Raw genomic sequence first — 16,373 nt, forward strand, 5'->3', positions numbered from 1 at the left:
AATATGTGACATTTTAGTGTATTTTTCATCTTTGTTGGAAGCCGTCCAGAGTGGCTGGGGAAACCCAGCCAGATGGGCGGGGTACAAATAATAAATAAGAAATAAGACTGTGGCTCAGCAACAGAGCTCCATGCAGAACAAACCGGGCTCATTCCCAGCATCCCAGCTCATTCCCTCCCGCTGCCACCGCACCACTGCCGCACGATTTCTGTTCTCATCCTGAAGCAAAATTCTTAACCCAAGGTACTATTTCTGGGTTAGTGGAGTCTGTAACCTGAAGCGTCTGTAACCCGAGGTACCACTGTACAGGGCTGGCAGAGAACTCTTTCTGAAACCTGGAGAGACATTGCCCATTAAACAGTACTGAATTAGATTGTTTGACTCCGTAGGAGGCAGAGTCCTATGTTCTTAGGCAGACAAAGATAGGATCTCAGTTTTTTCAACTTTTATTAACTTTCACTCAATACAACAGAGAAGAAGGCAAATACCCTTGAAAGGCCGAAGTGAAAACAAGAGGCAAAGGGGGGAGAGAGGAGTTTTTCTTCATTGCTGAGATGCTGCAAAAGAGATATTATAAGAGAAGTTTCATCAGCAGGAGAACCAGGAGGGGATATGCTAACGAGGGAGCAGCCCTGCTGGCTTGAGAGACCTTGGCCTGGGAACAGGTCACATTTCTCATATTAGGAAAGGCAGAAAGCGGTCTGTTCATTGATTGTAGTGTCTGGCAGCCAGATTCAGAAATGCAGCCCTTCATGGTGCTATTTACGACGTTCGTGTCTGCAAGGGAAATCAAAGGCGAGTGGTCAGGGGAGTCAGGAACTAGCGCGCACACACAAAAAACCCCATCTGCTCAATTTTTAAAAATACCTATCTACGGTAGGACACATATATTTTATCCATCATGGCTGACCTTAAGTTGATATACCAAATTAGAACAAAGGGGCAAAAGAGGTTAAGGTATTATGATATTGTTATGTAAATGTATGAGCAGGAATTGATAATTAGTATTATACAGTGGTACCCCTGGTTAAGAACTTAAGGTAATTCGTTCCGGAATCCGTTCTTAACCTGAAACTGTTCTTAGCCTGAGGTACCACTTTAGCTAATGGGGCCTCCCGCTGCCGCTGTGCAATTTCTGTTCTCATCCTGAAGCAAAGTTCTTAATGAGAGGTACTACTTCCGGGTTAGCGGAGTCTGTAACCTGAAGCGTTTGTAACCCAAGGTACCACTGTAATTAACAATAATAATAAATTGAATACAAGGAATGAAATGCGAATCGGAGATAAATATGTAATATCAAGCAGCAATGGGAGAAAGTAGGGACACATTGAGGACAAAGAGTGAGAAGTCAACTTTTGGGGAGAAATTATATTAAATTTGGTGTAATTTAGCATTGATTTGTTGAAATTTTGGAAAACTAATAAATATTATTTGGCAAACAAAAATACAAAAAAGGAACATCAGATGAAAAGGTCAACTGCAAATAGCCTAAGGATAGCAAAGAGGCGGTTTCAAGGAAATACCCAATTTGTCAGACCATCTAAGCTCTTGCCATGGTTACCATGGTACAGTCTGTTTGCATCGGAACAGGTTCCCCTGACAATACAGAGCAAGACTGAAAGAGGCCAAACAACTGTTCTGCTTTCTAACCAAAATGGTTGCTGTGACTGGACTCGAAAGTTACCTGCCTTGAGCTACTAGACCGGAGGGGGCAGGGGGACCTCTGCCCCACTGGCCAATTTTGGCCCCCCAGGCACATGAGGGCATTTCCCTCAAGCCACACCCACCTGTCAAGACATCACTCATGACATCAGTTAATGGGCAGAAGGGTGGGGCTCAATTCTGCATCTGCTGCGGGTGCCTCCAGGCTGGTGTTTATTGTGGGCATATTTTGCAACATGTTGTTGGCACACTAATAGGAAGTGGTGGGTTTCCAGCGCTACCACATTATTCCTGTCCGGAGGGGATTTAGCCCCCAATGAAAGCAGGACAAAATTAAATATTTGTGGTAGGAAATGTTATGGGATTTCAGCAGGATATGCACTGGTTCGAAATGAAGCAGTGACTGTCCCAGAACCTTTGCAGCAGCAGTCTTGAAAGGGAGAATCGTGTGTCATCACCCTGATAGCATCCTATCAGGAGGCAGGTTTAGTCGTTGTCTGAGGACTATCCCTGCCTCCGGGTCTGGTCCTGTCTGGGCGGATACTAGAATCAGCAAGGGATACCCACATAGCCTGAAGGTGCTGCTGTGCAATGCCAGGTCAATGATTCATAAGACCACTGCCATCCATGACTTGATCATGGATGGAGGATTTGACCTGGCTTGTGTAACAGAGACTTGGTTGGATGAAGCAGATGGGCCTGTTCTTGCCGCTGCTTGTCCACCAGGTTTCTCTTACGCATAGCAACCCAGGTCATGTGGGCGGGGAGGGGGGGTTGCAGTGATTTTTAGGAAGTCATTAGTTTGCACCAGGCGTCCTATTGGGAAGACCCAGTTCTCTGAGTGTATGTTCTGGAAGTTGGGCAATAGGGGCAGTACAGGATTCCTTTTGGTGTACTGACCTCCCCGCTGCACCAAGGATTCCCTGCCCGAGCTGCTTCAGGTCGTGGCGGATGTTCTCCTGGAGACACCTAGTTTGGTTGTCCTAGGGGATTTTAATATCCATGCCGACACGACCTTACAAGGGGCCGCTCGGGACTTCGTGGAAAGCATGGCCTCCATGGGGCTGTCCCTGAATAAGTTTGGCCCAACCCATAGCCGCGGACATGCCTTGGACCTGGTGTTTACCTCCATGGATGTTGGTGTTCTGACACTAAGTAAAAGCGAAACAAAAGTAGTGCCATGGTCAGACCACTTCCTGGTGCAACTTGACTTCTCCGCGACCCTTCCCCTCTGCAGGGAGATGGGACCGATTTGGATGGTCCGCCCCCACCACTTAATGGATCCAAATGGTTTCCAGAGAGCGGTAGGGGATGCTTTATCCCATGTTGATGGCCTTTCAGCTGATTCCCTGGTGGCCCGCTGGAATGTGGAGTTAACCAGGGCTATTGACTGTTTGGCTCCGAAGCGCCCTCTCCGATTGCATGGAGCCCGGACAGCCCCGTGGTTTTCCACGGATCTGAGGGCAATGAAACAATTGTTGAGACGGCTAGAGCGCCGGTGGCGGATGACCCATTCTGAAGCTGACCGGACACAGGTTAGAGCTCAGTGTCGAGCCTACCAAGTGGCGGTAGCAACGGCGAAGAAGGCTTTCTTCGCCGCCTCTATTGCATCTGCAGAAAACAGCAGCAGGAGACTTTTTCAGGTGGTCCGCAATTTAGCGGAACCACCTGCTACATCGGGGCCCAGTACGGGCCACATGATCTCCTGCAATGATTTTGCAAAGTTTTTTGCAGATAAAGTCGCTCAGATTCGGGAAGAGGTAGACGCCACCGTGGGAGCAGGGCCGGGGCAGGAGAGTGCTAGAGTCCTGTCTAGTCAAATTGTGTGGGATCAATTCCAATCTGTTACCTCCGAGGATGTGGACAGGCTGCTTGGACGAGTGAAACCAACCACCTGTCTCCTTGATCCTTGCCCATCCTGGCTTATAAAAGCTAGCCGGGAAGGGCTGGGCGATGGGCTTCGTGGGGTGGTGAATGCTTCCCTCCGTGAGGGAGCCTTCCCAGACCCGCTGAAAGAGGCGGTTATTAAACCGCTTCTTAAAAAACCATCTTTAGATGCGGCCACGATGGCCAACCATCGCCCAGTCTCAAATCTTCCATTCTTGGGCAAGGTAATTGAGCGAGTGGTTGCTGAACAACTCCAGGCACGCCTGGAAGAAGCGGACCATTTGGATCCCTTCCAATTGGGATTCAGGCCTCATCACGGGACTGAAACTGCCTTGGTCGCACTGGTTGATGATCTCTGGCGGGCTAGGGACAAAGGTGAGAGCTGTTTCCTAGTTCTGCTGGATCTCTCAGCGGCGTTTGATACCATCGACCATAACATCCTTCTGGACCGTCTTGAGGGGCTGGGAGCTGGGGGCACTGTCATACAGTGGTTCCGCTCCTTCCTCCTGGGCCGTGTTCAGAAAGTGGTGGGGGGGGATGAGTGTTCAGACCCCTGGGCTCTCACTTGTGGGGTGCCTCAGGGTTCTGTCCTCTCCCCCATGCTTTTCAACATCTACATGCAGCCGCTGGGAGAGATCATCAGGGGGTTTGGGCTTGGTGTTCATCAGTATGCAGATGATACCCAGCTCTACCTTTCTTTCAAATCAGAACCAGTGAAGGCGGTGACAGTCCTGTGTGAGTGTCTGGAGGCGGTTGGAGGATGGATGGCGGCAAACAGATTGAGATTGAATCCTGACAAGACAGAAGTACTGTTTCTGGGGGACAGGAGGCGGGCAGGTGTGGGGGATTCCCTGGTCCTGAATGGGGTAACCGTGCCCCTGAAGGACCAGGTGCGCAGCCTGGGAGTCATTTTGGACTCACAGCTGTCCATGGAGGCACAGGTTAAATCCGTGTCCAGGGCAGCTGTGTACCAGCTCCATCTGGTACGTAGGCTGAGACCCTATCTGCCCGCGGACTGCCTCGCCAGAGTGGTGCATGCTCTGGTTATCTCCCGCTTGGACTACTGCAATGCACTCTACGTGGGGCTACCTTTGAAGGTGACCCGGAAACTACAACTAATCCAGAATGCAGCAGCCAGACTGGTGACTGGGAACGGCCGCCGAGACCATATAACACCGGTCTTGAAAGACCTACATTGGCTCCCAGTACATTTCCGAGCACAATTCAAAGTGTTGGTGCTGACCTTTAAAGCCCTAAACGGCCTCGGTCCAGTATACCTGAAGGAGCGTCTCCACCTCCATCGTTCTACCCGGACACTGAGGTCCAGCACCGAGGGCCTTCTGGCGGTTCCCTCACTGCGAGAAGCCAAGTTACAGGGAACCAGGCAGAGGGCCTTCTCGGTAGTTGCGCCCTCCCTGTGGAACGCCCTCCCACCAGATGTCAAAGAGAACAACAACTACCAGACTTTTAGAAGACATCTGAAGGCAGCCCTGTTTAGGGAAGCTTTTAATGTTTGATGTATCATAGTATTTTAATATTCTTTTGGAAGCCGCCCAGAGTGGCTGGGGAAACCCAGCCAGATGGGCGGGGTATAAATAATAAATTATTATTATATATTATTATTATTATTATCCTGAGTACAAATCATCATCATGAACACACAATCAAAAGATGACTGGATAAATCATTCTAGCTCATTATTGTCTGCTACTCTGACTGGCAGTGGCCCTCCAAAGTCTCGGGGAAGATCTTTTCTATCTATGGCCTTTAACTGGAGGTGCCAGTGATTCAGCTTGGGGTTTTTTGCAAGGAAAGTATGCTAGAAGCAACATTAACTACATCCATGCATTTAAGGTGCACATTTTTCTTTGGTAAATAGCAGCCACAAGAAATTCTGAGGGGACAAGGGGATGAAGAGGGCAGGGTTGGGGGAAAATTAACTCTTTCTCTCCCTGCCTCAGTCTCCACAAAAGTCACCTCTCTGAAGATGCTGTTTGCATCTCAGGAAAAGCTAGCCCTGAGCTACAATTCTTTCCCACTGATACTGAAAATCAATCCACATCCCATAGGAAGAAGAAAAACTGAAATGGACTGCAGCATCGGAAATCACAATTAGCAATACCTGTAACAGTGATAAAACCTATGCAGAAAGTATTATCTCCAGTACAATAGACATATTCCTCAGGGCATACATCATTTTTAGAATAGCAGGATGGGCACAACTTTCCATTGGCATCGGGGGGCATTCTTGGCACTGAAACATAAGAGGAATCAATTGAATTAAGGAAAGATAGTGTGGTGCAGATTAGTTTAGACAAAGTATTCCTAGTCCTTACCTCCCACCTATGATCCCCTGCCCCCTGCAGTGCAGAAGCTTCCTAACCCTTTTTGATGCATGCTGTGTCTGTCTAGACAGAGTAGAAAGTGATTGCTTCTTTCCTAGAATCATAGAATCATAGAGTTGGAAGAGACCACAAGGGCCATACAGTCCAACCCCCTGAGTCCAATCCTCATGGTATTGGGCTAAAATGACTAATAATAATAATAATTTATATCCCGCCCATCTAGCTGGGTTTCCCCAGCCACTCTGGGCGACTCCCAACAGAATATTAAAAACACGATAAAACATCAAACATTAAAAAGTTCCCTAAACAGGGCTGCTTTCAGATGTCTTCTAAAAGTCAGATAGTTGTTTATTTCCTTGACATCTGGTGGGAGGGCATTCCACAGGGCAGGTGCCACTACCGAGAAGGCCCTCTGCCTGGTTCCCTGTAGCTTCACTTCTCACAGTGAGGGAACTGCCAGAAGGTCCACAGAGCTGGACCTCAGTGTCCGGGCTGAACAATGTGGGTGGAGATGCTCCTTCAGGTATACTGGGCCAAGGCCATTTAGAGCTTTAAAGATCAGCACCAACACTTTGAATTGTGCTTGGAAACATACTGGGAGCCAACGTAGGTCTTTCAGGAATGGTGTTATATGGTCCCGGCGGCCACTCCCAGTCACCAGTCTAGCTGCCGCATTCTGGATTAACTGTAGTTTCCGGGTCATCTTCAAAGGTAGCCCCATGTAGAGCACATTGCAGTAGTCCAAGCAGGACATAACTAGAGCATGCACCACTCTGGTGAGACAGTCTGCGGGCAGGTAGGGTCTCAGCCGGTGTACCAGATGGAGCTGGGAGACAGCTGCCCTGGACACAGAATTCACCTGCACCTCCATGGACAGCTGTTGAGTCCAAATTGACTCCCAGGCTGTGGACCTTGTCCTTGAGGGGCACAGTTACCCCATTCAAGACCAGGGAGTCCTCCACACCTGCCCTGCTGAATTCCTTCATGTGCCTGAAGGGTACATCCATTGATCTCCACACATCCATCGTTCTCCACACATCCATCTTTTGGCAGTTATGCTCCTTGTCAGACTTCTGGTCTGGGCAGAATGCCGGAAGAATGACCTGAGCTCTACGGAAAGGTTTGCTTTAGGAACAAACATACCTAGGATCCATTTACAGCAAAGTTCTCTCAGGGCAGAAAACAGAAGGTTGCATATGCTACTAGTCCACTGAGATCCAACGGAGAAGCCCCAGGGGTAGTTTTCCAGGCAGCAAAGGAAGCTTCCAGGCTGAGCCTGATGCCTGGGAAACTGAGCCTGCGCACTCGCTCAACTGCAAATTGCGAGGGGGCATGGGGGCAGACCTCCAGGAGTGGGCTCAGCCCACCCCTCTAGTATATGCGGCACTGCCCCATCCTGCTCTGCCACCTGCTACTGAGCACAGGCAAATAACCAATTGAAACGTGCCCAGTTGGCCCACAACTGCACAAACATGCATGGTGCCAAACCCATACTTTAAAAATGGCAAAAACCACCTTAAAAGAGCCCAGGAAGGGCAAAAGGCACAAAAACAGAGCCTAGCAACCCAACAAGCCTTTGCAAGTGCAATCCTAGGAGCCCTTGACCGACCATTGAGGCCTGTGGAGAGTTGGGGGTGTGGAGGGAGTGAATGTCGTGGAGTTTGGCGTTGGTAAGTGCTGTTGGTTTTTAAGGGTTTCCAGAGGTTTGGAGGTTGTTTGAAGGCTTTTCCAATGGTGTTTCAAATATACTTGATTTCACATAAATGCTCGGAGCCTCGGAACATAACCCCTGTGCAAATTGGGAGTTGCCCGTAAAATAATACCTACATTCAGGGGAATCTGGCGAACAATTCTCCTTTGAGCAGCAGACAGTGCTTTCCCTGATGTGTTTATCCTGTCCAAGATCAATCTCGAACGATATTTTGCAGAGGTCAGGGGAAAGGCAGCCCTTCACTACTTTTGTAACTGTGGTGTTATCTGCAGAAAACAAGAAAGGAGGGTATATTTAGAAGGCGTAAGGGGATGCCTGCAGAATCCTCGTGGGTTATGTGTCAAATGGGCATGCACGACAGGCGATGAAGATGCACAAAGCATACACAAGCTAACCTTTTTCACTTCAAGGGCGGCATGACATAACTGGGCAGCAAGTGAAAACCAGACTGAGGTAAGGAACAAAACTGGGCGGGGTAAATCCCAGAGCCCCAAAGGAGATTTAAGTGTGAGAATCTCACCCTTCCTTAGTATGCAGTATGCTATTCAATAAGGCTTAAAATATTGAGTCCCCACCCCAATACGCATTTATAGACAGGAAAATGGAGGCACAATGAGTTATATAATGAGAAGAGACACTATTCCTCTTGGGCAGTAGAGGCCCAGCCAATACACCCTGAGCTAAGGTTTGGGCTGTCTTTCTGAGAACGAGGGTAAAACCCAACATATGGCTTTGAAGGCCATGACCCTACTTGCTTTCTCCACACTTCACACACAAGGATGAGACAGTTGCTCAGTAGCAGGGCTAATGTCCTGCACACAGAAGGCAAGAGATTCTCTCTCATTCGAGGATGTGAGCAGCCCTCCAGGTTGGGAAGGACCAATGTTGCCAGTGGATTCATAAGTTTTGCACAAAACTGCAGTCTATTCACTCCTATGGTCCACCTTTTGGGCGTTCTGCCAAAGTAATGTAACACACATCATCAGCAGAAGGGCAAGGTTCCTTTGTGCCAGTGCAGAATGTTTGTCCACGGCAAACTACACAGTCCAAAGAGGCACCTGGAAAAAGGGAAGAGAAGACAATTGCATGAATGATACAGGGTGGGTAGAATTCAAAGTTGTAGAGTAGAGGGTTGATATGGCTGCCCCTCTACTTTTGTTTTGTATTTATTTTTAAACCACTCAGAACTCTTTCTGGCATCCTTTTTACTGCATATTCTAGATGACTTGTACTCAACAGTGATACTAGGGGAGTCATACACATTTCAGTGCTGTTTAAGTCGGCAAACGTTTTTGGGCGGTCACATTGCATCATTTCCAATCAGGGTATTCCCCCCCCCCCAAAAAAAAAATATCTGCTCCACACAACAATAATGCAATAGCATTGGGGAAGCTCTCCAGAACAAAGTAAAGCAGAGCATATCCACAAGTAATACACTGCTATTGTATTAATGACATTATTGCAGAATATAACTGCTGTATACAAGAGCAATGCATGAATAGGGTCTGTGTGCGTGCTCTGATTCGTAGAAAGCAGATAGGATTGGGACCGTACTTTTAGCCTTGCCCATGACATTGCATCTTACCATAAGCATGTGTTGGGTGTCTGCCGGGTGTACCCAGGCACCCCTAATGTTTTAAAAAACCAGTGACCAAGAGAAGCAGACAGAGAGAGGCACAGGCAGAATAAAAAGGCTAGAATGGATCTGCAGCTTCTGTCTGCATCTCTCTCTGGAAGTGGCAATGGCGTGATTGGCTCCAGCGGTGGCAGTAAAGGAGAAGGAGGACCTGGGTTTTTTTTTTAGTTTTTTTAGTTTGGCGCGCTTTTTTTGCTATTTATTTTGCATTTTTGTTTTTGAGGCTTTTTTGAAAATGCCGATTAGTTTTCCCAAGGATGAAAAAAATAATCTCAAACTCATGCAGAAATATGGCGAACTAAATTTAAATTGGAAAAATGATGAGCTGAGAGAGAAAAAATGAAGTTGACAGATTCAGCCATCCCTACTGGATAGTCATGTAAATAAATAGACACCAAGTCATAACAGCTTGGATGTAATTCAGTGTTTTGCAGTCGATGACCCGGGATTATGAGAGTTGCAGTCCAGGCAGTGGCGTAGCGTGGGGGGTGCAGGGGGGGGCGGCCGCACCGGGCGCAACATCTAGGGGTTAGGGTTAGGGGGCGCAAATCCACGGGTTAGGGGGCACAAATCCACGGGTTAGGGGGCGCAAAATACTTGCCTTGCCCCAGGTGCTGACAACCCACGCTACGCCACTGAGTCCAGGGCCTCTAGGCTGAAGAACACAGATTTCCTAATGAAATAAATCTCCCACTCTGATACCATTAGGAGCTTCCAGCTGCCCCTTACCTGTAGTTAGCAGAGAGAAGAAGAAAATTCCCAGAAGAGCCTGCATGGCAATGGTTCAAAAGCTCCTTCAATGAAGCAAATGTTGTGACTCAAAGTATCTGCTAAAACATTCACGGCAGCAAGATAAATAAAAATATAAGACTTGTTGCCCAGCAGGAAATTCATTACCACAAGCTGAAAACATGAATTCCAGGTAGAGGTGACCTATCCTTTGCCCAAAGAGTCATGTTGGCAATTGAGCAAGCAGCTGAGGTCTGGTTTTTGCAAGCTCTCTGTCTTCCTGAAGACACAGTCCAGCTGCACAGTGGTACCTTGGTACTCAAATGCCTTGGTATGCAAATGCCGAAAACCCGGAAGTAAGTGTTCCAGTTTTCGAATGTTTTTCGGAAGCCAAATGTCCAATGCAGCTGTCGGCTATTGTTTCCAGGGCACCTTCACCAATCAGAAGCTGCGCCTTGGTTTTGGAACATTTCAGAAGTCAAACCGACTTCTGGAATGGTTAAGTTTGGTACTCCCCCCCCCCTTTTTTTTTTTTTTTTGCTTTTTTGCGTTTTTGTTTTTGAGGCTTTTTTTTGATTAATTTGTTTTAGTGACTGTGTGGAACCCAGTTCAGCTACTGATTGATTGATTGATTGTGTGACTGCAGAAATGGATAAAAGCGCCCCCCCCCAAAAAAAACCCCAATGACTATCATTTAATTTTAATTATCTACAATACTGTCTTATTTATTTTATAGTATACAGTACATTGATTATTGCTTTCATTTTATGGATCAATGGTCTTGTTAGATAGTAAAATTCATGTGAAATTGCTGTTCTATGGGTTGTTTTTAAAAGTCTGGAATGGATTAATCCGTTTTGCATTACTTTCTATGGGAAAGCGCGCATTGGTTTTGGAACACTTTGGTTTTGGAACGGATTAAGTTTGAGAACCAAGGTACTACTGTACACCTAAACAAGAGGCTTCTTTCTGCTGTGCAAAGAATCCTAAGATGCTTCTCATATGTTCATCTCATGCTCCCAAAATATCTGAAACAAATTACAGGAAACTCCCCAGCCATGTTGGAGGATTGGTAGAGCCTACAAAAATTTGGAGCTGGCACTGCCCCCAGTCAGGCTTTTGGTTCTCCTTGGCAGGAGACACTTTACCCATCACAGTCATCTGTTGCTGAGGGGTATCAGGCACTGGCCTCTGTCTACCCCACTGAAGGAGCAAATAAATTTGGATTTGAACCTGGGACCCTCTGCACGCAAAGCAGATGCTTTGCCGCTGAGCTGCAAATTTCCCACAAGAGACGGGCAGGATCAGACCAAACCTAGCCCAACCAATTATGTCATCTGGTTATTATGAGAGCAACTGTTTAAGAACTGGTGCATGCATTTGATTCCACACACACACCCTTCCCTCTCTACCTCTTTCCCCTCATGTAACACATTTTTTAAGACTGTAAAAGTCTGTCTTGTTTTTAACTGATTGCACGTGAGCCACTCTGGGAGCCTTTTTGGCATAAGGGCAAGGTACGAATGCTCCAAATAAATAAATAAATAAAGCCAAAAAGGAGGTAGCTGGGGTTATTGGTTTGTTTTGGTTCTTACTTTTATTATGCATTTGGGGGTTTTATAGTATTTTTTTGTTGCAAATCACCCTGAGATCTATGGATGGACAGTTAATAATAATAATAATAATAATAATAATAATAATAATAATAATCAGTGCTTTTTTCTGGGGGTACGCAAGGGTATGCATACCCCTAAACATTTTGTAAATCTTTGTACTTTTGTTCATGTACTGTATTTATTTCCCCCCGATTTGAACTATAAAATTGTGGTTTTCTTGAGTCAAAATGAGAGTACCCCTAAGCATTTTTTAAAGGGGGGAAAAAGCACTGATAATAATAACAACAACAATCCAACTTCCCACTGTGGCCCAAACAGATGCCTTTACACAACCAGGAGATAGATAGATGATAGATGGATTGATAGATAGATAGATAGATAGATAGATAGATAGATAGATGATAGATAGATAGATAGATAGATAGATAGATAGATAGGATATAAACATCCATGAGCCACTTTCTGTTCCATTTCTGTTCCACCCAGAGAACCTCTCAACCACCGTTCCTAGTGACCAGCGATACCTTCGCCTCTGCCAATTAATATTTATCCTCTTAAAACTGCCAAGCTGGTGGCTATAGGCAAACACCAAGATACATAACACGGAAGGCGGGGGGGGGGGGAGAATACGGCCAGATCCTTCCTTGTAAAGCCACAGCCTCACACAAGCTAACCCGCAGCCCATTAAAATCCAAATTGTTAGGCAACCCTGCATTAAATTCCAAATTGTTAGGCAATCCTACAGCAGGCCTTTGCCCCGCTGGAGTCTGATGAGATATCTCTTATCTCAAGGCCGAGGGAGCTTAGGGGCTGGGGCAACCCTGTTTGGGTGGGTGGGGGAATAAGTCTTATTATTATTATTATTATTATTATTATTATTATTATTATTAGGAAACTGGCAGGCTTTGGATTCATTAATTGTTTTGTTTTGTAAGGTGTATACCTACCGCCTGGGTAAAAAAAATAAAAATAAAAGCCTTCAAAGCGGATCAGAGCAGGAATGCAGGCTGAGGCCTAGTCCTATCCAGGCTAAGAGCCTTTGCCACCGCCACCCAGCCCTCGCCCCACCCCGGCTTCTTCTTCTCCCTACAAAATTGGGGAAGGGGCCTCTTCTTTTTGGCCTCTGCGTAACAAACCTCTCCAAACAAGACTCCCAGCTGCCAAGCGCCTCCGTTTTTGGACCCACCGTAAATGCAAAGCGCTACAGAACCGCTATGGAACTGTCATGGCTCCCCACCCACCCCGGCCTAAGGATCCTGGGAACCAGTGCCGGATTTACGTATAAGATAAACAGGCTATAGCTTAGGGCCTCACTCTCTCGGGGGGGGGATAAAGGAGGGGGAAAACTGGATGTACGTTTCCAAAATATAAGATAAAAAAACAAATAAAATAAAACCTACATACAGTAACCGTCTTTTGTGTTGTGTAGGCTCCTATGATGTAAGTTATGGGCCCCACCTGCTAGCCTGCTCCCTAAAATATCACTGGTTTGCTCATTTCTATATAAATTACTTTGATAAAATGCATATTTTGTCATGTGCAAATGGCTTTAGATACCTATTAGGTCCATAAATTACCATGTAGCATATATTCAGCACAAAAAAACAGTGATAATTTGTTGTTGACAAAGGAAAGCTGGACATATAAAGGGCCCGATTACCTTCAGTAGTTTAGGGCCTCAACAAACCTAAACCTGGCCCCGCTGGGAACTATAGTTTATTATTTATTATTTATATTTTATTTATGCTTTTCAGGTTTATACATTTCACAAATTTAACAGTCTTTTTAACATTTCAAAACTTGACTTCCTTCCCCCTCTTTCTGCGGCTCCTTAAATTTATTTTTAATATCTTTTGCATATCCAAGTTAACTTAATTTGCTCATTTATTCATCCACTTTAAATATATACTTCTATGAAACTGCAGGTTATTGCAACAATCCTGCCAATGTTCTTACCTGTTTACAATTTATCTGTAAACATTCAATAAGCCCTTCCCATTCTTTTATAAAATGTTTGTTATCTTGATTTCTTTTTCTTCCGGTAAGTTTCACCATTTCTACATATTCTGCATAAGTTTTTGGATCCATTCTTCCTTTACTGGGACTTCTGCTTCTTTCCATTTTGGGACGAGTAACATTCTTGTCGCTGTAGTAGCATACATGAATATGTTTCTATACACCTTAGGTAGTTCTGTCCCTGTAATTCCCAAAAGAAAAGCTTCTGGCTGTTTTACAAACGTTATTTTAAACATCGCTTTCGATTCATTATATATCATTTTCCAGTAAGCTTTAACCTTACTACAAGACCACTGTAGCCTTATGAGGCTTTGCCCTCGGGTGGGAAAAATATTGCGCCTGGGAAAGGGAAGTGGGAGTCAACAGACACTCAAGGAATAGTTCGGAGGAAAGGCTTTTATTTCTACCATCCATGAACTGGTAGAAGGAGCAAGTGTGATAAGTCACAAAAAGCATGCACGAAGTTCACAGTCCTGTGCACAAGTATATATACCCCTTTCCAGTTCCCTCCTCCTTTCTCCTCCCTCAGGAGTCCTCTGAGCATGAACAGAAAGCTGTCTTGGGACTCTTGGACTCTTGGCACCCTTCCCAGGAAAGGGGGAATGAGAAGCCGAGGAGGGGGGGGGGGTCGAGGAGCCCTGGTAGTTCAGCATGTCCAAGATGTTGCAACCGAATGAGATAAGATTCAGTTTCTCAGGCCTGCTATGAACAGAGCCTATTCATTAGCCTTTAAAAGTAACATTTTGCCTTTTGCCACAGCATCTTGTGAGAAAAGCAGAGAAGAGCAGAGAAAAGCTGTTTTGGATTTTTTAGAAGACAAAAGGAGTTTTTGACAGTTTTGAGGCCTGGGGTGATTATTGAAGCCTGGGGTGATTTCACAGACAGGATTTGGGTATTCTGTCCCTTCACCACCACATATGATAAAAAGAACCTTATTTCTCTTTACATTTTCAACACTTATTTGATTTAGATTTATACATTTTTGCCAGTTTACTCGGTGTTAGATACCATCAATATATCATTTTCATATCCTGGGAACTATAGTTTAAGGGTGCTAGGAGTTGTTACGGGTGGCTGCAAACTCCCCTGACAGAGCTACAATTCCCCAGGTGGTTTGAACAGATGGTCCCTGCCCCATTGCCTGACCTCCCCCCTCCCAAAAAAACCCTCTTCTCAAAGAAGCATCTAAAAAGGCTCCTTCCCCTGCTTCAGGTATCTTGCACCCTGCAATCAGCAGGCAAGGTCCTTGGAGCCAAGTCCTAGGGGCTGAAGTCACTTCAGCCCCCCAATAAAATATTTGAGGGGACTGCCCCACCAAAGTTGATGGGCATTGCCATTTGAATGGTGTGCACACACCAGGGGTTACCCAGGTCCCCCCAACATTTTATTCAAGTTGGCACCCCTGGAGGACAGGTGAGCCAGTGGCCGTCGACCTATGGCGGGGCCTTTGCGGTGGCATTTCCCTGGTGAAGTTTATCTGCCTCCCTAGTTAATCAACTTTTAGGAAGAAATTAGAAACATTCCTGTTTTAGACACAGCTCCCATTTAGCCTTTTCATATCTCTTGAGTTGTTGCATAACATACCCTCCAACATTTCTCCGATGAAAATGGGGACATCCTATTCCATCATCATCATTTTATTATTTATCTGACTGGGTTGCCACAGCCACTCTGGGCAGCTTCCAGCATATATAAAAACAGAATAAAACTTTTTTGAAAACTTCCCTACGCAGGGCAGCCTTCAGATGTCTTCTAAACGTTGTATAGTTACTTATCCCCTTGGCTTGGGGGTTGCATAACTCCATACGCTCAAAAATTTCTCCGATGAAAATAGGGACGTCCTAAGGAAAAGTGCGACATTCCGGGATCAAATTAGAAACCAGGACAGCTTCTGTAAATCCAGGACCGTCGCTGGAAAATAGGGACACTTGAAGGGTCTCTTCTAAATATGCTGACATTTTTCAGTTGTACATTTGAAGGCTATACATTGAAAGTAAAAAAAGAGGAGGTTAAAATATAGTGTATTATTACTGCTGACAATGAATAATAAAGATACCAATAATTCGCTTCTGAGTGTGTGCTGGGCGACACACACATTTCACAGGCATTCAATGGGTAAAAAGACAGTTCCTGGCAACCTAGAAATCAATGGTTGAATGTTTTTAGAATGCTTTAAAAATGTTTTATCTCAATATGTTTGCCGTCTTGGGCTGCTTCAAAAGGAAGTGTGGGATATAGATTACATAAACTACTATTATTACTACTACAGTGGTACCTCAGGTTAAGTACTTAATTTGTTCTGAAGGTCCGTTCTTAACCTGAAACTGTTCTTAACCTGAAGCGCCACTTTAGCTAATGGGGCTTCCCGCTGCTGCCGTGCCGGCAAAGCACAATTTCTATTCTCATCCTGAAGCAAAGTTCTTAACCCAAGGTACTATTTCTGGGTTAGCAGAGTCTGTAACCTGAAGCGTATGTAACCTGAAGCGTATGTAACCCGAGGTACCACTGTACTACTACTAATTATAATATCATCCATTGATTGCCTTATCCTCCACAAATTTGTGAAAATTTATTTGTGTACCACCTATTAGTGGTACACCCTCGGTGAGTGCAAAATTGGCCATGGTAAGGACATTTTCAGAAACATCCCTACTATGTACAAATATCATTTCCATTTAATTTACCTGACCCTCCAAGCATTCATTTTCTTTTTTCTATAATTTTCTCATTTTTACATCCTTAAGATATCAATGACTTCCTTTCTTCTCTTT

The 16,373-nt window shown here is 45.4% G+C and overlaps 1 protein-coding gene across 6 annotated transcripts; it reads right to left on the reverse strand.

Moving 5' to 3' along the window:
• Positions 1-430: 430 nt before the first annotated feature.
• LOC309537300 (phospholipase A2 inhibitor CNF-like) lies at positions 431-15,224 on the reverse strand. Of its 6 annotated transcripts, none has more exons than XM_082232135.1 (6): positions 15,139-15,224; positions 9,971-10,071; positions 8,550-8,663; positions 7,722-7,871; positions 5,672-5,803; positions 431-777 (listed from the first exon to the last, which is right to left on the reverse strand). In XM_082232135.1, the coding sequence occupies exons 2-6, from the start codon at positions 10,014-10,016 to the stop codon at positions 572-574; spliced, it is 648 nt and encodes a 215-aa protein (XP_082088261.1). In that variant the 5' UTR covers positions 10,017-10,071; positions 15,139-15,224; the 3' UTR covers positions 431-571. The 6 variants fall into 6 exon arrangements, with proteins under 6 accessions (XP_082088261.1, XP_082088262.1, XP_082088260.1 ...); XM_082232136.1 differs by lacking the exon at positions 15,139-15,224 and adding an exon at positions 13,247-13,269 and having other exon boundaries at positions 9,971-10,068; XM_082232134.1 differs by lacking the exon at positions 15,139-15,224 and adding an exon at positions 12,773-12,892 and having other exon boundaries at positions 9,971-10,068.
• Between the last annotated feature and the right edge of the window lie 1,149 nt (positions 15,225-16,373).

Source organism: Podarcis vaucheri (genome assembly GCF_965113315.1).
Source record: "Podarcis vaucheri genome assembly, chromosome: 7".
In the NCBI taxonomy this organism is placed as follows: domain Eukaryota; kingdom Metazoa; phylum Chordata; class Lepidosauria; order Squamata; family Lacertidae; genus Podarcis; species Podarcis vaucheri.